Here is a 23132-nt window from a genome sequence, read left to right as displayed (position 1 = left end):
CGCTTGGACACCAAGAAGGATCTGGGCTGCACGGCAGGAAGGCCGATAGAGGACCTCGGGCGCTCGCCCTGGGCCCCTCTGGGCCACGGGGTGGCGGTCACTCTAGAGACAGTCTCCTTCCCAGCCTAAGGCTGCAACGGGTGGCTACAGGTGTGAGACCCGTGCCCAGAGAGACAGAGGTTCTTAAGTGTCTGCAGAAGGAAGTAAGGAAGAAGGGGAGGGAGAGAGACAACGGAGAGGAAAGAAGGGAGGAAGAAAAGCAAAGGACAAAGAAAGAAGGGAGAAGAAACTGTCTGCCCGCGGGTATGACAAATAGATGATGGGTTCCCGTCCCCCGGCTTGGGGCTCCTCAGTCATCCCACTGGTGCTTTAGTGGGAGGTTTTGAAGCTGATTCACCTGGAAACCTGATCCCTCCCTCTTGTACGCTTACCTGGAAAGGGGTGAGTCGGTCAGCTGTGGAGGCACAGTGAGCCTGCGACCCTAACCTACTGTCTGGGCCCCTCCCTGGGGGCCAGGATTAATCCCTGGGCTCCCCGGAGATGAGGAGTCAGGAGGGTCCTCTCCCCGGGCAGGAGCAAAGACCTGCCCGAGTGAGCAAGTGAGCGTGCCTGGGGACCTCAGGGTAGGGCTCAGACTAGCAAACGCCTAGTGAGGGTCCCTAACCTCCGGAGTGTAGAGGCTGTTCTACACATGCTCTTTTACACTTCAGCCTCCGCCCCATGTCTTCACTCTTCTTGCTTACACTCCAGTTGGTGGCCGGAGAGAGCTGTCATGGAGCAAGCAAGGGGGTGTTGGGCAGGCCTGGTGGGGAAGGGCAGAGAGAGAGCGAGAGCCGCGGGTGTGGGATGGAGGGGCAGACAGCCATGGGCCCCCCAGCCCCCCCTCCCCAGCAAGGCCACCCGTCAGCAATATTCCACCACTGGGAACCTACTCCGGTCTCAGCCTTTGCACCTGTGTCCCCGAAGGTGGCCGAGGAGAGTGGAGGAGCGTGATCCTGGACATGCCCCTGCAGGAGCAGAGGACCTACCTCAGTGGGATGCCTCCCTTTCTTGCAGCAGGGTCGTCCCGGGCGTTCCTTGGCGGCAGATGGGCTCTCCGGGGCGGACAACTGCCCTCCTCGGCCTGAGTCTGATCCTGCTTCTCCGGAGCCAGGGGCCGGGGGTCCAGGGCCAGGAGTTCAGGTTCGGACCCTGCCGAGTGCAGGGAGTAGCTCTCCGGGAACTGCGGGAGGCCTTCTGGACCGTGAAGGACACTGTGGTGAGTGACGTTCTGCCCAGAGTGTCGTTCTGGGCCCGGCTGTGGGGGTTCCCGTGGGTGCGGGATAGTATTGTATGATGATAGAGCCCTTCGCCCCTTGCTCATTATGTTCCTATATGATAACTTTATAAAGTCCGAGGCATCACAAGGACCCATTCCCTCTTGCACATGAGGCTCAGCAGGATGTGGTCAATCTCTAGGGAAATAAATTAGCCCGAGGGGAATACAGAGGGGGCCTGATTCCCCAGGGCTTCATCTACATCCCAGAGGGGACATGGGGCTCCACCAACTGCAAGTCGTGGGAACTGCTTTAAGACCCGCTGGGGTTTTCAGCACCGGCTTGGCCAGGCTCCTGCTCAGCTGCTCTCACCTGCCAAGGCGTCGGCTAATGGTAAAAAGAATGGCTGAGGCTCAGGTGGCGGAATGTGACTGTGAATCTCTCCGGGTCCTGAAAGTGGTGACCCAGTACTCCCACTGGCAAGCGCACTCCTTCAACAAGGACTCAGATTTGGGGCAGAAAGAGGGAGTGCGGTGAGGTAGCCTGGAGGAGGGGAGAGCGCTGGACTGGGGACAGGACAGCCGGTGCGACCTTGACCTTGAAACCAGGCACAGTACCTGCCCCCCATCACCTTCCTTGGTGACACGTTGTGGGGAGGGAGGACGAGCTCGAAAGCTCCCTTCTCATGAGGATGCTTTGATTATAATCTGAGAATTGGAGGATGTGGCTGGTTGCAGAGGAAGCTCCAAGGGCAAGAGGCAGCTGAGAGGTGCAGCCCCCACCCCAAGCCAACCCCCACGGAATATGAAGGCAGAACATTGCCCCCGTTCGTTCTTAAACCCAAGAGGCTTGCCCCCTCCTGACCAGGGGAACCAAACAGGTCCCCGACCAAGGCTCTGAGAGCTCCTGGGATTCCATCTGCCCCCGAGGGTTAAGGGGAGTGATTTCTGGCTGGAAAGCGGTGCCCTCACCCCACAGGCTATCTCCGCTCAGCCTTTCCTGGGTCCTCCCTTGGTTCCTCTGGCCTCTGAGATCTCAGACTGCATGGATCTGGGGGTCAGCGTGTGTTTGCAAGGTGGGTCTCTGTGCTGCCCCTCAAGCTGGACACATCTTTGCTCTCTGTCCCCAAAGCAAGCTAAGGATAACATCACCAGTGTCCGGCTGCTACGGAAGGAGGTTCTGCAGGATGTCTCGGTAATCAGACGTCGGGGAAGGACGATGCCTCTCTCTGGTGGCCTGTCTTCTACGGGTGGTCTAGGGGAGGTTGACAGAGACCACTTCTGCCCAGGCCGAGGTCTGGGTCGTCACCCCAGTGCCTGGGCTACGTGGCATGGAAGGTGGTGGGGATTAGGGCTCATAAGCATCTTTTTCTCCATTTATCCAGACTTGCCAGGATTCCACATCTGCTTAGGTCTCTTTGGTTGGTTCCCATCCTTCTTCCTCACCCGTTGTGCCTTCCCCTCACCCAGCTAGGCAGTCAGCGAGCATATGCACCGAGCCTTGATCCCTGCAAGGCACTGAGGTTCACCGGTGCTCACGGGGGCTCGAGTACAATCACTGTGTTCCAGGGTGTTAGTTTGCATTTCTCATTTCTATTTCCAGTTCTTTCCCTAGACTCTCAGCTCTGAGCCACCAAGTGTCGGGTACTTTTCAGGCTCCATCACCACCACCCGCCAACCCCAATAGCTATCAGAGAGGCCATGTGGTGTAGGGAAAGAAGACTAAGCAGATGGGGAGTCAGGACTCCTGGGGCCTAGGTCTGCATCTGCCACTGGCTGGCTGTGCGTCCCTCCTCCCTGGGTCAGTGGTTCCTCTCATAAACCACAGGTGCCCCTCTGCTTGCCCCCCCCACCCCCCACCACGATCAAATGCTCCCTTCGGATCAAATGCTGCTCAACATCTCCTGGGAGATCTCTTTCTCTATGTGCTTATCTCGCCTCGTGGGGCATGTGGGCTGTCCATCTGGGGCCAGGGTGGGCACAGGGCTTGACTCCGCAGTAACCCAGACCCTCCCCAGGATGCCGAGAGCTGTTACCTCATCCGTGCCCTGCTGAAGTTCTACTTGAACACCGTTTTCAAAAACTACCTGGATGAGGCAGCTGACGTCAGGATCCGGAGGTCATTCTCTACTCTGGCCAACAACTTTTTTGTCATCGCATCAAAACTACAACCCAGCGTGAGTAGAACAATGCTGCTACCGGGGAGCCCACGGGAAGCGGTGTGTTTTGGGGAGACGCCCTCTCCCTCCCCTTATCCAGTCCTGGTTTTTATTCCATGAAGGGGATTCAGTGCTGTCATGGGAAAGAGCACAGGCTCTGGACGCTAGCAGCTCTGGATTCAAGGTCAGGCCTGCATCTAACCAGCTGGATAATGCCTCGCAAGACAGTCAACCTCTCTGAACTTCAGTTTTTTTACCTATAAAATGTAGATAATCACCCATACGTGGCAAGATTACTGTGAAAATTAAAGAAGTCAGCCCCCACCACCGGTGGGGGTTCAGCAGCGGTTCCCTTGAGAATGTGGGATTCAGAGCTGGCCCTGGGAAGCCCTCTGGCATCACTGGGGGCGGGGGGGCGGGGGGTGCTTGCCTCTGCTGCTACCCAACCTTTGGCACAATTTTTTTCTATTATCCAGCAGGAAAATGAGATGTTTTCTATCAGCGAGAGTGCACGCAGGCGATTTCTGCTGTTTCAGAGGGCATTTAAACAGGTAATCAAGGCCAGGATTGGAGAGCTTGCCTCTCCACCAGTAGATTAGCCTGAACCACCACATGAGGGTGCCATCACACGAGGGTGCCTGCAGAATTCACGGCAGGTCACTCCAGCAGGCATGCCCAAGAGCCACCTAATTTTGCACAAGCACAGGTATATTTGCATTAATTATCATACACTTTGCACAAGCTCCACAAACAACTTGGTCCATTTTTGTGCCAGTTTTCACATTAAAATGCTTCTATATTTCCCTGCAAGATGATTTCATTATTAAGGACTTTCCCTGTGAAAGTTTTACAAATACTTGAGCTGGGCAGCTGGAGTCTGAAGTAGGCCCCCGGCCCCAAACACGTACTACATAACTGCAGAATTTTCCATTATGCTCATATGGTCCAGTTTGTGAGGAAAAAAAAAAAAAAAAGGCATGGGAAAATACATTACTGTTTCCCCAAAGAAAGCCAACAAAGAAAACCCAAACTTCATCCCCAGACTCCCCCCACAAAAATATATACGATTTTGATCAGATATATCAGTCTAAAAATAAATGGTAAAGGGTAATCATATATAGAGGAAGGGGGCCAACTGGACCTCAGTTTCATCATCTGCATAGTAGACTCAGGAGTTGGCCAAATCCAACCTGCACTGGGATTTTATAGTTCTTGTTATCGGGAACTCCAGATGCTTTTCCCTTGCTCCTTACCCACTGCTACTCACTGGTCCATTGGTCCTCAGTGCTTCCCCCCACCTCTGTGAAGGAACCAGGGTAGGTGGGTGAGCTCCTCAGAGGCCATCCCAGAGGTGAGCCAGCTCCAGGAGTGGTGGGTGGGAAGGAAACCTATTCTTGTGGCTAATATGGTAGATCGTCAGCTCTCCTTTCTCTTTAGTTGGACATACAAGCAGCCCAGACCAAAGCCTTTGGAGAAGTCGACATTCTCTTGACCTGGATGGAGAAATTCTACGAGTTCTGAATGCCAGGACCAGGATACCCTCCTTGATCTCCACGTCATTTCCAACGTGCCGTATCCCTTCTTGTGATGTTCTATGGGCACTGCACACCCTTGATGATGGATTTCATTCTTGGCTAGGCTTGTCCTCAAAGACTTCATTCTTTAAATGGCCCCAAAGACAATCACGGAAGGTTCTCTTAGATGCTGTGAATGATCTACAAGGTAGATTTCTGTATTTATTACCACTCTATTTAATTCCTGTCAGTGTTTTAACTGATGTCATATTTATTTGTCACATCGTAAATTCTGTGTAGGCAGCAGGGACAGTGCCCCATGCTTCTTTTTTATTCTCCACAATGCTTGACACCGTGTGGGACAGTGGATGAGTGCTCAGTAAATGCTTAATAAACTGGGTTTTTTGTCTGTATTTGAATTATTGAGGATCAATGAGGGGGTGCTGGGATACGAGGTTGAACTTCATGGGCTAGAAACCATACTGCCACGAGATCTGTAGGAACAGAGCATTGGGGTGGAGGTGAGGGGCATCAGTTTGAAAGGTAAATGATAGAAGATACAACGCAGGCTAAGTGCCCAGCACAATGCAGCCTCACTAAACATTTCATTTCTCCCCACCCCATTTCCATCATCCCTTCTCATTGGGGCCCCTCCTCTCTTACACTATACATTCTTATCAGCCACTTGAGAGGGTGCCATTGTCAAGTTGACACTGCTGGTGGTGTCATCATACCTGGATGGACTGTCCAATCTCTCTGCTAATAAAAGGCAGGAGACTCATTTCTGGCAGCCTCTTCTTTCTAAGTGTGGACAAGTGCCCAGTAAGGCTGAGTTATGCATCCAGGAAAGGTCTTCTTCTCAACAGCAAGACTGGGTGTTCTCTAGTCTCAAGCTCTGAATGGACTTTGTAGTTGACTTTAGTCCAGAGATGCAATGTCTGCCTCTGCCCTGGCCCAGAAAACTGATGAGAAAGTATATGGTGGAGGGCCAATCTCTCTCCTTTCATGACATAAGTGCTATTACAGAGCACCTGGCCCTCCAAGAAGCCACTTTCCTCCCCTACCTTGGCACAGGTTACATGGCAAAGAAATGAGGGGGCATTTCTGAAGCAGAGATGTAATAGTTTGGGGTGACCAAAACAGACCAACATTCAGATAGGTACACAAAGTTAGTGCTAAGCCATGGAAGAAAAATAAAGAGATGACACAAACTATGCTATTTTTAAAACAGGGGAGACACACGGGTCAGGGTACTTATGTGCATCAAGGGAGGGAGACAGTAAAGAGAATTTAGGGACATGTATACATATGATCACTAACACTAACAAGCGTGGTTCTGAAAATTTACATTTCATCACATCAGGAGAAAACGTCCTCACCATCGGACTCAAGATGTACAGAAGCTCACTAGTAAGAGGCTGCCTCAAGATCAGGGCAAAGGAGCAGGGGCATTTCATACCTGACCCTTTCGTAACTCACAGGACTGAGGCATCCCTCACTACGAGGTCCAAGAGCCTTCCACTGGTGTGACGCCCAAGCCTGAGAAAGTCTCCCAAAGCCACAGCCATGCCTATGCTCCAGCCTGATGCCATGAGTCCGGAGCCATGGCAGTAAAGATCCTGTGATCAAAGACGCTCTGCAGATTCCACGGCTTGGAGAGGAAGCTGGTGCAACCAAGACAAATGCTCTGCATGCCCAGAGCCCACCTGAAAACCACAGGGTGGCTGCAGAGGTGCGCAAGAAGAGCTGGGAGGGGGCTACTGAGCTATTCTCTGAAGAGACAGGAACAAGACTTGAGGCTGGTGCAGGAGGTAATGAGGGCTCTGAAAACAGAGCAAGTATTGGAAACAAGCAGCTAGATAGGGCTCATTGGCACCAAGGTCTGGGCCCAGGGGGACAGCTGGATAGGTGAGTCAGGTAAGGAATATTGACATAGTCATCCGAATCTGTGTCCTCCGCGTTGGCAGCAGGCTCACGGTAGCAGCTCACATAGTCACAGCTGGTCTTCAGAGACGGGGCGTGGAGCCAGAGAACTTCAGATGCCTGGGAACAACCAAAGAAGTGTCACTGGATCTGGGGAGGGTGATTTTCGTATCTCTCCAGATAGATTTCCACAGTGGGCAATGGTGGGGGGGCGCGGGGTAAGTGCGGGCTTGCTGATTTCTAGAAGGCAGAGATGCAGAAGTGTCTCTCACTTGGGCAGTTTCAGGGTGGGGTCTCACTCCAGATAACTGGAAAACGCTTAGATCTAGTGTGGGCAGGAAATGCCTTAAATGGGGCTCCAGCTAAAGTCACGTGGCTGAGCATGGGGCTGAAGGAGACTCAGCTGCCAGAGGAGTTTCCCCTCTGGGATTAGATGGTTGGTGTGACTTGTGGAATAAATATGCATCTTCTTAGGGAGTTATTCAGAAGCAGGGTGAGTCATCCCCTGCACCTCTGTGAGGACTCAGAGAAGTTGTGATGTGGCATAACCGTACATTCCAGGAAGGGGCTGGGTAGTGAAGGGGAGGGAGGCGGTAGGCCACTTGAGCACAGTGGTGCTCCTCCTCCCCGGAAGGAAACCGCAGGATCATCTGGCTCGGGAAGGGTCAGTTCTTGGGAGGATGGGGCTGTGCCCTGACTCCAACACTGCACAGTTATTATGGCATCCACCCAAGAAAGGCTTCAGTGGGGAGAGTCGCCCTATTGAAACACAAGAGCTGAGGACAGAAGTCCAGCCCCATGAGCACAGTGAGCACTCGGGAAGTGCTCAGCCATGGAAAGCAGCTATTACTTTGTGAACTTTGCCAGAGAGGGAATGAGCTGCAATTTGCTTCAAAAACACATCTCTGGGTGCCTGGGTGGCTCAGTCCATTAAGTGCCTGCCCTCAGCTCAGGTCATGATCCCAGGGTCCTGGGATTGAGTCCTGCATCAGGCTCCCTGCTCCATGGGGAGTCTGCTTCTCCCTCCTCCCCTCTTCCCCTCACCCAGCTCGTGCTTCTCTCTCTCTGTCTCAAATAAATAAATAAAATCTTAAAACTATATACATATATATGTATATATATGTATATATCTTCTACTGCTTGTTACACTTCATCATTTAAGATTAATTTATCCTGCTTGAAAAATCAAGATGCTCCCTGTGAAGGCTAAAATATCGAGGCATTAACCATCCACACCTTGTGGTGGACTGGTTCCATCAAGACTTTTGCCGCTAATAGTGGGAATGAGAGTTTCAAGCAGGGAGGAAGAGTAAGATTTGAGCGAGGTACAGGCTCAGGCGAGGGTGTGTGCGGCTGCAGGGAGGTTCAAGGGGAAAGGGCTGGTGTAGAGGTAGAGGGTGCTGTGGGCCACGCCTACGCTGCCATGAACCTCCTCTGGCAGGGGCGCGGGAGGACACGGTCAAGAAGCTGGCGGTGACTGTGGCAGAGCTGTTACTTGTTACTGGGGATCACAGTCTCTTTTTAATAAGGCACACCATGGCCGGGTTAGGGACTCCATTTCTCAGCCTCCCTTGAAGATAGGTGTGGTTGCATGACTAAGTCATGGCCAGTAGGACGTGACTGGAAGTGATGTGTGAAACCTCGGGGTTATGGTCTACGGTCCCTCTCTCTTTCTCTTATGGGCTGGAATGTAGACATGGATGTTGGTGATTGAGTATGGACGGTGGACCAGGCAAGACTCCAGGGGACAGTAGAGCAACCAGACAAGGTGTTTGAGTCCCTGGGTGACCTGGTGGCTTCCTCCATCTCTTCCTGGCCCCCTGCTTTACCTTGGGAGGGAAACAGGCTTCCGTGTTGTGAGCTCTGTGGCTTAGGGTCTGGTGCATTAGCTTAGTCTACGCCCTAAATGAAACCGGAACATTTGCCACACTTAGTTTTTTCCCAGTTCCTGAGGCAAGAGTAGTAGTAGTGTTTATCTACTGTGGGCTACTTTAGAGAATAAAATACATTCTCTTCATAATTTGGATCAACAGAGATGAATGAACAGTTTGAGTACTTTTTACCCATGTGCCAACGGCCATTGATAGGAACAGGAGCTCCCTATGTCCATTCCTACATTTCCAGGGACTCCTCCTCACCCAAGCCTTGAATCCTATCTACATCTTGACATCTATCTGCCAAGTCATCCTCTAGGCCAGGCTTCCTGCAAACTCCAGTGATGGGCAAACTACCTCCTCTCGTCCTGCAGGGCTTACTAGAAAGTTCTCCCTCCTATTAAGATGAAACTGGGTAGATTCCAATCCCTCAAGGCCCTGGCGATCGCAGCTCTCTCGTGCGCCAGTGCTTGTCTGTAGAGTTGCCATCCATCGCCCCGCTGAGCGCGCGCTCACCCCACCTGCCCCCGGAAGCCGGTAGCGAAGCCCTATTACAATCGCGGGGCAGCCCGGGGAAACTGACGCCACCTCTTCCCAGACTGGAGCTGCTGGGACAGCCCCGCCCTCCGGCTAACAGGCCGCCCCCGCCCCCCCACCCTCCCCGTCCTCCCCACCCTCCCCACCCAGGTCTGGCGCCGCGGCTGCCAATCAGGGGCGGGGCGGAGCTTACCTGCGGAGCGACAGGTGGCGCCGAGGGTCGGGAGCCTGGGAGAGGAGGGACGCCTAAGGGGACGCGGAGACGGAGGTGAGGGCGTGGCCTCGGGTACGCCCCGCCCCCGCCCGGCCCTGGCCCCGCCCCCGCCCGGCCCTGGCCCCGCCCCCTCCCCGGCACGGCCCCGGCCCCCCGGAAGCCCAGGGAAGGTCGAGCTGGCGCCCAGGCGCGGGGCGATCCTGGAGGCGCGGGTTTCTGCGGCTGCAGCGCGCCCGCGGGTCCTGCCCGCCCCGGCCCCGCCCCGGCCCCGCCCCCAGCCGAGCCCCGCCAGGCCCCGGCCCCGCCCCCGCCCCCGCCCCGCCGTCCCCGGGGGCGCGCCCAGCGCGCAGCTCACCCTCCGCGTCCGCCGCTCGAGCGCGCCGCGGGCAGGCGGTGTAGATGTTGTTCTGCGAGCGCGGCGGCTGCGACCCGCGGGGCCGATGCGGCGGAGGCCGCTGGGACGCCTCGAGGGCGCGCATCCTCACGGCCGCGCGGCGGGCCCGCCTGGAGAGGGCTGCCCCGGGAAGCCGGGGCGAGAGGAGAACGGCGTCAGGGGCCCGCGGCCACCGCGCCCGCCCTCGGGGCTCCCTCCCCGGCCCGGCCGGGTCTGCAGAGGAGGTGCTCGGAGGGTGTAAGGCCAGCCCTGCCGCCCTCTGCAGGCCGGCGGAGCCAGGCGCCCTCCTGGCCCCCATCTCCAGATCACGCACCCCCTCCCACGTTCCTCCTGCCCCAGGCTGCTCAGCTGAAGCTCCCGAGTGTCCCCTGCAAGGGGGAGGGGGGGTCCAGCGGAGTCCGAATGTTCTGGGCCCTCCCCGAGCCCGGAGCCGCTCACCTTTCCTCCTCTGAATGACCCTTTTCATCAGCAGCCCCAGCAGTGCCAGCAGGATGAGGGCCAGGGTGGTGGGGACCAGGATGTGAAATCCTTGGTCTTCCAACCCAGGCACGGGGTCCTGGTGGAAGGCCCTGAGGATGGAAGCAGAGCGAGAGGGAAGATGAGGTCTGGGAGGAGGGAGGTTTAAGGCAGCACTCCTGGGTAGCCAGCTGTTTTGGAGATGGCTCACAGGTCTGTCCCTTGGCTAACAAAACCTCCCCCTCTCCCCCAAAGAGCCTTGTCTACGGAGTCACGAAACCTGGATTCAGATTCAGGTTCAGCTGTCTACTGGCTGTGTGACCTTGAATCAGTCCCCGGACGTCTCCGAACCTCATCTCCAGGGATGGGTGTAGTAAAACCTATTTCACAGAACTGTTAAAGGGCAAAACAAAATTGTAGATATAAAGAAGTGAAAGCACCTGGTCCAGGCGGCAATCGGATGTCAGTTCCCCTTCTGATTGTTTGCATCTCACTTTTCTTACAAGATTAGTGCAAAGACTAAACAAATTAAGTTTCTTATAACCGTGGAAAAAGATGTTTCTCTCATGGGGTGCCCTCATCTTAGAAGGTCTTCCGTCTATTTGCTCTACAGGTTGAAACCTCAGTACATCAGTTCTCTTTTCTTTGCAATCATGACAAACTAGAATCCATTTTTTTTTCTCTCACTGTCCTCAGTTCTTGTGTTTATACCAGCTACCACCCTCATCACAGTCAGACTGGCCTTAGTAAGATCAGACCTGGTTATGGCATGTTTTCATCTTTCTTACACTTTCAGGATGGAACACGATGCCTGGCAGGTAGTAGAAACTAAGCAAACATTGGTTGAGGGGCACCCAAGGGTCCCACGGTTGGTTTCAACTCAGGTCATGATCTCAGGGTCGTGAACTTGATCGAGCCCCATGTCAGGCTCCACGCTCAGCAGGGAGTCTGCCTGAGAGTCTGTCTCCCTATCTTTCTGCTCCTCCGTTTGTGCTCTCTCTCTCTCAAATAAATAAATTAATTAATTAAAAAAATGTTGGTTGAATTGACTTGGATTCTGGTGCAGTCTACTGAACTAGGAGTCAGGAGTCCTGGTTCTATATAGGCCACGTAGTTCTCATGACCTCAGTTCCTCACCTCTAAAACCCAAATGACGTTGGAGGTCTCTTTTCTTGCTAACATGCTTGTCTTTGCTTAGGCAAAAATAATTCCAATTATTATAGGTTTTCTTTGGAGACTGGGCCAATGCTGCCCCCTGGGGGTCCATTGCAGCACTTTCCTGGGTGTGCCCCAGCCTTGAGGCCAGTGCTGCTGTTCAGTAGAAACACTAGGTCACAGATGCAATTTAAATTTCCTAATAGCCACACTGAAAAAGTGAAAGAAAACAGGTGAAGTGGATTTTAATGGTTAATAGTTTCGTCGTTGGTTTTTATTTTTATTTAGATTCTCCCTCAAGGCAGATCTGAATGAATGCTGAGGGACTTAAAGATTCGGGTCTCATTTCTACAGGATCTCCTGCTGGGCATGGACAAGTGTATTCTTGTCATTGGACGACCGAGGTAACGTGCTACACTCATGGGTAGTAGAGTCCACAGTGGCCTGGAGCCAAGAAGGGTCTGGGATGGCGGGCGTTGCAGGAAGACTTCAGGGGATCTTCTAACTCTAGACTCCTTTGCCTGACCTCTGGCCCTTCCTGGATGGGTGGAGACCTCTTACCTCTGCCTGTGAAGCCTGGTGTGGTAGTTGTAGCTGGCCGTCTGGGGCCTCGGCAGTGCCTCCGGAGCTGAGGTCTTTGAGGCTATGGTGGAGGGCAGGAGGGTTGGGGGCTTGGAAGCTGCTACTGAAGATGCTCTGGAAACTCGAAGGTGGTGAGAGATTGGGATCGGGGGGGAGGAGTGAACTGCTGGAGGGGCCTCAGTCCTTGGAGCTGGTGTTACCACTGCAGGAGATAACAGGGAAAAAGTGACCTTCCCTCCACACACTCTGTAGTCTCCAGCAGGATTGGGTCACCCTCCCTTTCTGGAACACACTCTTTCCCTTCACCTAGACTGTCCTCACGGCCTGAAATGCCTTCTCAATACGTTCTCTACACCAAGTAAATTCTATGTATATTTGCTTCAAATGCCATTGCCTCCAAGAGGCCTTCTCTGACCTCCCAGGCAGAGGAGCTTGTCCTCCTCTGAGCATGGAGAAAACCCTATTTGTAGTTCCATCCCTCCTCTGCTTTATGCTGTATGTGTGTGCTTGGCTATTCTCCTTCATCCCACGCCTGACAGTCATAACCGTGGGTATATGGGATGCTCGGTTACACTATCCCTCTTGGCACTCAGCAGAGTCCTCTAGTGTGACAATTGTTCAATTAATGTATCTACCCTCACAAGATAGACGGGAGGATATGATGGAGATAGTTGCCTGTCAAAATGCGTTTAAGACAGAAAAAGAATGTAGGATGTAAAAGTACCCTTGGTAAGGTCATCGGTCTTTTTATTGCAAAACAGAATTGTTAAAATCACCGTATTCCAGCAAACGTAGACAACCCTATGGGCAGGAGGCATGAGGGACTCTGGCTGGAAGAGGTCGGCCCAGTCTGGGTTTCCACAGGTCATTCATAGAGACCTAAGATTTTGTGAATGAAGCATGAACTTCATTCCTTGTGGTGCCACCTGGTGGTGATGTGTTCAGTCCTGCAACTAGTCCTGACCAGGCTTTAAAGGTGGGCGGGAAGCACATAGGACACTAATCTCAGAGAGGTACCCTCTCCCAGGACAGGGAAATACCCATCTGAGACTCACCTGTGCTCTGCAACCACTCCGCGAACTGAACACATCCCCCCTCCTCCACTGCCACAATGCCACGTCATCTCTCCCTCCCCCTCTCCTACCCTGGCTTCGGTTGAACTGACCTTTAGGGATGAATTCGAAAGAACTGGGAGGTGGGGGCATCTTGAACCAAGGGGGCATCGGCATGTGTAGGAATTTATGAAACCAACTTGGAGGCTCAGGCATCGGCTCCTCTTCCCAGAATAGGTCATACTCTGTGGAGGCAAGGGGAGGGGGAAACACTGGTGGGTTCCGAGAACAGGCCTGGGAAAGGGACGTTGGTAGGAGTGGAAGCGGGCTCAGCCAGGGTGGATGGCGGTGAGGCGGACGAGGGGCTGGGGGCAGAGTCCAGCAGGAAGAGCCGAATAAGCCATGGGCTGGAGACTTCCCTGAATGATAGGCTCTTTCATGATACCTTCCACCCCCTCGGTCAACCTTGGCACCAGAGGCCACTGGGATTCTAGGTTGTTGACTTGGTGCTGCCTAGGAGTTGGAAAGTCAGTGGAGGCAGGGAGAAAGATGGGATTTGGAAGAAGATATATGGAAAGGATCAGATTATCAAGTGCCAAGTCTGGTCTACAAATGTGACTTGAAATCCCTGATATTTCTCACGGGACAACTATGTAGGACAATTATGCCCTTTTGCTTCCGATTTCCTCCTGTCTCGGAGCCTCTCCTCGATCTAAAGCCCCCAGTGCCCTCAGACCTTGGGTAGGGTGGATCCGGAACAACACTAGGAGAGCGCTTGTCTTGTTCCTTTCCTATGGTTTGGATAGGAAATTTTGGGGACTGTGAGGTTTCAACTCTATAAATCCCGATCATCTTTGGACTGGCTGACATGGCGGTAGCAGGACAGTCTGGGGACTGCTCTACTTTGAGGGCTGTGCCAGCCTTCCCAGGTGGGGACATTTGCTGGGAGCACTGAGCCGGGGGTACCTACCACTGTGGACACTCAGGGTGACTTGTTGGGTCTTGCCCCGGTCTGTGTTCATGCCGGTTCCACAGGCATAGATGCCACTGTCACTCTTGGTCAGCTCGGTGACCTCTACTAGGAACAGCTTCCTATCTGGACAAGGCTTCAGGGTGACTCGGTGCTTGTACTCTTCCTTGACGAAGTTCTTGTTGGATACCACGGTGGCACATACTCCGGATTCGGCTATTTCCCGGCACAGATAGAGCCTCACGTGCATTTGGGGAAGTGGGCACTCAATGGTAATGGATCCACCAAGCATTCCCTCCATCTTTACTTCTGGGAGGATCCTCAGAGCCCCAGCCACTGCAGGGAGAGGGAGTTCGTGTAGAGGAAGCCGCAGGCCCAACCACATCCCCAACTCCAGGCCCCAGCCCAGCCCCACACTCCTCCCCAGCTCCAGCCCCAGCTCCATCATCACCCCAAGCCTCAATGAGCCCTCAGCCTCGGCCCCCTCCTGCTCTCTTGCCCTTGCCTCATCCTCTGCCCCCCTCTCATCCCTAACCCTACATGTACCCTCAGCCCGGCTCTATGCCCTGGTCCCTTTTGCCCAAGCCTGACCCAGCCAGACCTCTCCCAGCCCAAGCCTTAACCTAACCCTCAACTTCATTCAGACCCAAACCCATAAGATCCCAGACACCAACCCCCTAAGAATATAGTCAAACCTCCTGGCCCACCCCAGGATGAGATGCTGTGCCATGGTGGCCCCAAACAGCACATAGCACCCAAGTGACTTCAGTGTGGTGTTGGGAGGCACAGTGCTGTTTTGCTGCAAGAGGTTTTCTATCTAGCTTTATTTTGCTCAGATCCACTCAGCCAAAATGACTGTTCAGCCTCGGATTTTATTTTTTTAAGTCATTAAAAAAAAAAAAAGCATTTATTGAGTGCCTTTCATGTGGCAGGAAGGTAGCTGGCATCCCTGCCTTGCACATAATAAATCATTTAGCAGGTGACAGAAGTGAACAGTCACACAGCACAGGGTAATAAATTCCACGACAGAGATACACAGTGTTCCTTGGAAACAGCAGAGACCCCAGGACCAGGTTGTTGCAGAGGAATAGTGCAGTCTGAGGAAGGGTTTCTGGAAGAAGTGATGTCTCAGTTGTGCCCTGAGTGTGGAGGGCAGTGGAGAGAACTATGGTCATCCTCACTGAAGTAGGGAACACAAGGGTGTGTGTGAGTGCGTGCATGTGTGCATGGGTGTACGCATACTGCATGTGTGCTAGGGAGGGTGTGAAGCAGGGAGGAATAAATGCATGGTTCATGAGCCCCTGAAATCAAAAAGCTCACGCTTTGGCTGAGAAAAGGCAGGTCTAATGCGGTTGAGTCAGCTGGAGAAGAAGGTAAGTCCAAGTATGATTAACTATCACCTAAGTGGGTCCCAATCAGTGTCCACATATTTCTGGGAAGAGGAGCATGGGGTGACATGTGTGTGTTGGAGTGAGGCCCGGGGACTTGAGTGGAGGAGGAAAGACTCTTCTGGGCAGTGAGTACGGCCCCCAAAGAGGCTGGGATATGAGAAAGAACATGGCATGGGGGGGGTGGTGGCAAAGAGGAGCCAACAAATGTCTTGAAATTCATTCACTGACCACACATTGAGCATAGCTCCAACGAGTTTAGAGAGATGAGGACAGTCAAGGAGAGAAGCAGAGCCTGAGGCTCCCGGGTGAGCAGAGAGAGCTGAGGAGGACGTCTGGGGAGAGGAGGACGTGTGGGCAGCAGTGAAGAGGTAGGAACGGCCGTGGGCGGGCCAGGGCAGAGGGGCCGTGAAGGGAGCATTTGCTGGGGCACGTTCAAATCTCAGAGTGTAGCTGGTGTTAACGTGGTAGGGAGGAGCAGAGGGGCCACCGGACACGAAATAGCTGACACGGGAGCCTTCACATGCATAATCCAACGCTGCTTCTAATCTGTTAGAAACTGAGGTGTGTGAGGCAGCCTCATGGGTAGAGCGTGACCCATTCAAAAGACAAAGACGCAATCCAGGGGGTGGGGGAATTACCCTGTGCGTCCAGACAGCCCACACCTGGGTGCAAGGCCGTGCACCTGCCAGTGAACATGTATTTTTAGACCAACTCCGCCAGCAAGGGGAGTAAATACCACTTTCCCAAGTGCAAGATGCTACTGTGTGGGCAGGGGTGAGATGGAGCAGGGGAGCGAGGGGTGTCCACCTATACAGACACCTCAGTGACCTCACTCTGCTCAGGGATGATCTGGTAAAGCCCTGGCTGACCCAGACCCTCCGTCAAAGGTGTTGAAGCCCTACCCCTCAATGTGGTGGTGGTAGGAGGTGGAGCCTTTGGGAAATAATCAGGGTTAGATGAGGTTCGTGGAGCCCTCATAATGGGATTCATGTCCTCATTCCCTCCTTGTACACAAGAAGAGGCCACGCGAGCACCCAGGGAGACAGTGGCTGTCTATAAGCCAGGAAGAGGACCCTCACCAAGTGCAATATTTGCTGGCATCTTGATCTTGGGCTTCTAGTTTCCAGGACTGGAAGAAAGAAATACCTACTGTTGAAGTCACGCTGTCTATGGTAGTTCACTGAAGCAGCCAGACTGTGCAAACTCTGAATGGATGAAACACAAGAAAAGCTGCTGGGTACACTGAGCTCTGGCCCCAAGGAAGCACGAGTTGGCGGGATACGAAATGATCAGACCCCAGCTCTCCTTGGAGTTCGTGGCACCTTCTAACCCATACCCAACGCTCAGAAAAGCAGATTTCCCAAAGAGAGAAAAGTGAGAATATCTCCTGGTTTGGAACTTAATGCACAGTGTGCTCAAGATTCATGTGGGAGGAACTCACTAGGCTACAGATGGCTTGATCTTCCCTTTTGGCAAGGTGGTTACATCCAAGTAGGGTGGGGCCTGTGGACCTGCATTTCATGTATTTTATTTTATTTTATTTGAATTCAATTAATTGACATAAAATGTATCATTGGTTTCAGAGCTAGAGGTCAGTGAAAACAGTCTTACGTAACACCCAGTGCTCAGGACATCACGTGCCTTCCTTAAAATAAGCATCCCAGGTACCCTTGAATTTTTGCAATTCTGAACTATGTGGTTATTAGCTCCAAATGATTCTGGGGACTAAAGGGCGGGGTGGGAGAGATACCCAAAGGACCCACCCTGCTTACTATTGGTATTTTAGAGAGGCTATTGTAATGTAAGTGACATTAATCTCTAAATTGGTGACTTGGTTTTCCATGATGATGGTAGGGGACAGGGATACATGCCGTTTAAAAAGTCACTCTCAGTACGTAATTGGATATAAAGATATATATTTGGAACATAGGGAAAACCACAAAATTTCCATATTTCCATAATGAGAATCATGGCAAATGCCCACAGGCCTTGGCTGGGGTGGTGCTCTGGAGACTGGGCTTTGGATTCTATGTAGCGATGGTTTTTCCAGGAGATGAGAACCCTGTCAACTTAGAGCAGAATTATTTCTGGAAGAAGGAAGTTAGCTTGAGGTTTTTAAGTTTATCACATGGAGTGTGAATTTCTAAAAAAGAATGAGAAACGTCCTCCCCAACTTCCCACCCCCACATATGCCAACACGTGTGTCTAGGCCGGCTGTCTGCTCTTTGTCCTGTCACAAGAAACGGAGTGTCCCCTCTCCCCCCAAAGGCAGTCCTTCCTTCTGCGACCCGAGTCTGTCCTGAGTCACATTCTTTAGACCTTCTCCTGCGCCGCCGTCCCTTTCTCCTCCGTGTACCAGTGGTCTCCTCTCTGCCTGCACGGCTGTGGCCTACGCGCTTGCTCTGATGTTGCGCATATTGAAAAAGCCCTCCTCTTACTTTTTGCCTTCCCTTCAGCTGCTGTTCTCCCCTCCTCTGTTCGCTCTCCCAAACGCGTCATTGTGATCATGGAATCCACCTGCACACCTCCCACTTCCTCTTCACCCTACACCTGTCAGAGTTTTGTCTCCAACATTCCACTAGGATGGCTGGTCAAGGTCAGCAGAAATTTCCTTGTGGCCACATTTGGTGGCAAGTCATTGACGTGCCCTCTTGGCAACATCTGAGGGAACTGCTTGAAATGCTTGCTTCTTGTGGCTTCCCTGATGCCACAGTCTTTTCTTCTCCTTCTCTATCCGCCTCTCAATGTTGGGCTGCCCCAGGGCCTGGAACTTGGGCCTGTTCTCACCTGCATCTTCCCTTCCTCCTCCTGCACTAGCTCGTTTACTCCCATGGCTTTAATGCCAACTCTACATAGATTTCACCAGAATATTTTTCTCCAGTCTTGTCTGTACCTCTGAGCTCTGGAATCACCTTTCTGATAGCTCCACTTAGACTCGACTTGAACATGTAAGATATATTTCAAACTCACGAAGGCAAAACAAATAGACAAACAAAAAAGAAGAATTCTTGGTTTCTCTTCCAAAACCTGTTCCTTCTAAGCTCTTCCTATTTCAGGGGATAACACCAGCATCCATCCAACTGCTAAAGTCCAAAACTCATTCCCATATCGTATTAAAGAATCAAGAATAAATTTTAGGATTGTGTGTGTGTGTGGATGCGCGTGCACACGCATGCACACATGCACAGACCGGGTCACAACATCAAGTGTATGTATTATCATTTTTTGAGTCAAGGTAAAAAAAAGATTTGAAAGTCCACACCACGTAACACTGCCTTGCTTTATTATGGAGCTTCATCTAGGGCTGCAGCCAATGTGGTCTACGGCTTGGGCCCCATGCACTGGGCCCTGGGAACCAGGACCACCCCCCAAATTGGTACAAGCTGGGGCAGAAATACAGGTAAAGGCCCAAACATCAGACATGTAAGTATTTTAAAGTTATAAACCAAGTTAATGAACTGTTGAATAAAATGTGTTCTATGCCCTGTCTTGGCAAATTCACACACTTTTTAGATGTCCACTCCAAATCATTTCTAGGTGGGAAGAATATTTCCTGTTCCTAGCCTCTGTCCCCTCTGCCTTCTTTTCTCAGCACCACCTCCTGCCCACACCACAAGGATCCTGGTACGCACACAGCAGATAACCCAGCTAACATGTATTAGCTCCACCCATCTTATTCCAAATGATCACCTGTGGCCACCCTTTTATAGAATTAGAATTCTAGGATAGAAGACCTGGGATAGAGGTCGCACAGTCATTAAAAGTGGGCCCATAGTCATTTGGACAAGAAACTTGAGGTCTAGAAGAGGGGACATGGGTGCAGGCTCAAAGTGGACAATCTCCTTGGGCCTGTGAACTCCTCACCCTGTGGGAAAGGCTACAAATGGAGACGGACCAGACCTAGACCAAGGATCCCTCTGGCCCAGCTAGAATGGAGGTATTGCTCAGGACAGACTGCGGTGGTACAATTTAAGTACTCTTCATTCCTAGAGTCTTTGACCCCCACCAACCCCTCTCTCCTCTCAGGCCTATGTTTAGTTAACCATCCACTGGGTTCACATGAGCCCTACTACCACCTCTCAGTCTGACATTTCGTTAAAGCTGCATTTCCTTGGTCTTTTAGGGATTTTTAATCTTCCACTCAACAAATATTTGACTTTATTCCATATTCAAGACATCAGGAAGAAAGCAAATAGAATTAAAAAATAATTTTGACCCTCAAGGAGCTTATCGTTTAATCAACAAGATGAACAGATGCCAAATCACAACATAAGGCAGAATGAGGCCCACTACGGGGATTCAGAAGATAGGGCTCTGGAAAGTGTATGAGAAGGAGGTGGAGGCTGAGGTGGACTTTCAAGGATAAAAGGTGGCGATGAGAGGAAGGATGTTCCTAGCAGAAGGAATGGCATGAGTAAAAACACGGTGGCAAGAATGTCCTAGCACATGTTCAAGGAGAAGTCCTCTTTGGCTGGAGGTTAAGAAAGTGCAGGGGAGGGTGGTAAGGTCGGAGGGTAAATGAGGAGCACAAAGGAGGAGTTTGTAGGCAGTGGGAGCCACTGAAGGTTGCTGGGAAGGGCAGTCCTGCGATCAGAGTCAAGCATTAGAAAGCGTAAGCTGGAGCCACAGGTGGGTCAGGTTGGAGGAAGTGGGGATGACTGTTCTTTTCCTTTCCATTCCCTTGAGGGGAGACTGCCACTGCTGCTCATTCTGGTAATGCTAACCCAGAAACTACATGAATTGGCCATTGATTGGGTCACAGTCTGGGTGGGGATAAATGGGGAGACATGGTGAATGGAATACTACTCAGCCATCAAAAAAATGAAAACTTGCCATTTGCAATGACATGGATGGAACTAGAGGGTACTATGCTAAGGGAAATAAGTCAGTCAGAGAAAGACAATTATCATATGATTTTACTTGTATGTGGAAATTTTTTTAAACATTTTATTTATTTGACAGAGAAAGAGAGAGCACAGGTAGGGGGAGTGGCAAGCAGACGGAGAGGGAGAAGCAGGCTTCCACTGAGCAGGGAGCCTGATGTGGGGCTTGATCCCAGGACTTCGGGATCATGACCTGAGCTGGAGGCAGCCACTTAACTGACTGAGGCACCCAGGTGCCCCTCATATGTGGAATTTGAGAAATAAAACAGAAGAGCATAAGGAAAAGGAGGGAAAAATAAAACAAGACGAAATCAGAGAAGGAGACAAACTATAAGAGACTCTTAGCTATAGGAAATAAACTGAGGGTCGCTGGAGAGAAGGGGCGTGAGGGGATGGGGTAAGTGGGTGATGGGCATTAAGGAGACCCTGTGATGTCATGAGCACTGGGTGTTATGTAAGACTGGTGAGTCACTGACCTCTACCTCTGAAACCAATAATACATTATATGTTAATTAATGGAATTTAAAATTTAAAAAAAACATTAAAAAAATATTCTGGCATTTTTCAGCTGATATTAGAGATAGTTAAGATGGATAGGAATTTGAAGTGAGATTTTAGGCATGTTGCATTTCCTATCTTGGTGGAACATAGAAATGGAAGTTCCCAGAAGACAGCTGTAAAGTGGTATGGAACTTGGGGAACGGATGAGGGTTACTGAATGGGAGAGGGAGTCTTCATTTAAAGGTGAAGCTGTGGGACGCCCGGGTGTCTCAGTGGTGGAGCCTCTGCCTCCTTGGGTCCCGGGATCAAGTCCCACACTGGGTTCCTTGCAGGGAGCCTGCATCTCCCTCTGCCCATGTCTCTGTCTCTCTCTGTATCTCTCAGGAATAAATAAATAAAATCTTTAAAAAAAAAAAAAAAGCTGAAGTTGAAAACCAGCAGCAAAAGAGATTCAAAGAAAGAGAAGGTAGAGGTAGGAAGAAAGGAATTTGGAGGCACTTGCCTTAAGATCCCCTATTATCAGGCTAAGATGTCTAGAAGAGGTGACACCTTCAGCCCTCATGAGTCAACATCGCCCCGCAGGAGATGTGTCTGGAGTGGAGAGAGGGGCTCTAGCAGAGAACGGGGGAGGCTCCCCAAACTTCACGTGGTCTCTATCCAGATCCCATCCTAGTCTGGTCTGCCACTGGTCTGCCACTAAATCTGTCCAGGGACGTCAGAGCCAGAGATGGCCCGCAACTCCCCTACCTGTGGCCAAATTCGAGCCTCATAAACCGTGCACAGTGCTTTCCCGTGGCACTTACCTGGCAAGAAGCAAAGTGACCAAAGCCAGAGGTCCATGGCTCCTTCCAGAGCAAGGTCCCATCCAAGAGCCCCTGGAGATGGGAACAGAGACCCCCTGCTCACCCAGGAAACCTTTACAATCTGGAGCTTGAAAGAGATCTCTGGCCTCACGAGGAGCAAGGCTTGAAAATGAGGAAATGACAACTTGTCTTGTTTGCTCTCTTGTCTTAGACTAAAAAAGAAAATCGCAGCAAACCACAGCGGAAGTTAGGAATTAAGAAAACATGTTATGTTGAGTGCAAACGGGTCACCAGGGTTCAAAGGGCTTCTAGGCAGCTCCTAAAAACCATTAGAAACTCTCAGGTATGATATTTCTTTGCCTTGGGCACTTTTTCTTTATGTAGATTCGCTAACTTGTGAGCTCGCGTCACTTGCTCTATCCCTGTCTTCAGGACGAAAGAGACCTGTCACCAATTTTCTCCATCTGAGGAAGACCGGGTGGATAGAGGCTCAGGCCTGAAGCCACAAGATGCTGGGGGTAGCCCTTGAATTTCTTTGATGGATTATTTTGAGAACCTGCTACGTGGGACTACTAACCACAGGTTTTGAGGAATTCCCTCCCTTTCTCTAAGCCTAGGTCCCTTTATCTAAAAAATGAACGTGGGACTAGATGGGAATAACATCCCCACCCATTGGTCCTGGAGTCTTAATTAACCCCAGTTTCCCCAGCACCTCATATCAACCACCTCCCATCTCCCCCAGCTGTGCCCTAAAGGTGTTGCCCTCTGGCAGGCGCCCAGGCCACCGCCCAGTGCCCACAGGTCCGTGCAGGAGATGATGCGACAGTGCTTAGGGTCACAGGCAGCCTGGCAGAGACGGCCTTCAAGCCCCTGACGGTCCACGGGGCAGGCCCAGTGACTGACGGAGAAGAAACAAATGCTGAGGCGGTCGGTCGTGAGGTATCACAGGAAGAGCTTTGGGTTCCAGTCAGATTGTGTGGGTTCTGGTCCTGACTCGGTGCTTGCTAGCTTCGGGCCTTAGTTTCCCGGACGTCCCAGGGCTCCCGGGAGGCCCAGCGGAGGCCATGGTCATGGAAGTGCTTGAAGGGCCCTTTCACGTGGAGCCGCACGGGGCTATTCCTTATCAGGAGATCCCCCGGGCTCCATTCCTGACGGTTACATATCAGGTGGCTTCCCAGCGTCCACGCCTCCAGGCACGGCAGCCTCTGAGCCCGTGGAGGCCGGAGGCCCTTTCCACCCCCTTCCTGGGAAAGCTCTCGGTGGTCCTGCGCCCACTGCTGCCCGCCGGCCCCCCCACGCCGGATTTGTCACATGCTCTCCAAAACATAAAACGACAACATCCGCAGTACAAGTAGCGTGTGAGGCCCAGAGCAGGTGCAGAGGAAACGTGTGTGGGGGCGGGCAGCCTGCCCTGCCCTGCCCTGCCCTGCCCTGCCCACCCCCACCTGGGTTTCCAGCAGCCCAGAGCT

General features: G+C 52.1%; 2 protein-coding genes across 3 annotated transcripts; one reads left to right on the top strand and one right to left on the bottom strand.

Annotated features, from left to right (window-relative positions):
* The first annotated feature begins 976 nt into the window (after positions 1 to 976).
* Positions 977 to 5446, top strand: IL24 (interleukin 24). The gene is made up of 5 exons (XM_077902323.1): positions 977 to 1258; positions 2388 to 2450; positions 3274 to 3432; positions 3891 to 3965; positions 4852 to 5446. The coding sequence occupies exons 1-5, from the start codon at positions 1088 to 1090 to the stop codon at positions 4933 to 4935; spliced, it is 552 nt and encodes a 183-aa protein (XP_077758449.1). The 5' UTR covers positions 977 to 1087; the 3' UTR covers positions 4936 to 5446.
* Positions 5165 to 21880, bottom strand: FCMR (Fc mu receptor). 2 transcript variants are annotated; one of them, XM_077902322.1, is made up of 9 exons: positions 21664 to 21880; positions 16556 to 16681; positions 14086 to 14421; positions 13229 to 13360; positions 12043 to 12265; positions 10309 to 10439; positions 9832 to 9990; positions 9456 to 9508; positions 5165 to 6971 (listed from the first exon to the last, which is right to left on the bottom strand). In XM_077902322.1, exons 2-9 carry the CDS (start codon positions 16575 to 16577, stop codon positions 6795 to 6797), a joined length of 1233 nt encoding a protein of 410 aa, XP_077758448.1. In that variant the 5' UTR covers positions 16578 to 16681; positions 21664 to 21880; the 3' UTR covers positions 5165 to 6794. The 2 variants fall into 2 exon arrangements, with proteins under 2 accessions (XP_077758448.1, XP_077758447.1); XM_077902321.1 differs by lacking the exon at positions 16556 to 16681 and having other exon boundaries at positions 21664 to 21878.
* Between the last annotated feature and the right edge of the window lie 1252 nt (positions 21881 to 23132).

This window comes from Canis aureus, chromosome 6 (genome assembly GCF_053574225.1).
Source record: "Canis aureus isolate CA01 chromosome 6, VMU_Caureus_v.1.0, whole genome shotgun sequence".
Classification (NCBI taxonomy): domain Eukaryota; kingdom Metazoa; phylum Chordata; class Mammalia; order Carnivora; family Canidae; genus Canis; species Canis aureus.
The sequence above is the reverse complement of the archived record's forward strand: the minus strand, read 5'-3'. Positions and strand labels throughout refer to the sequence as shown.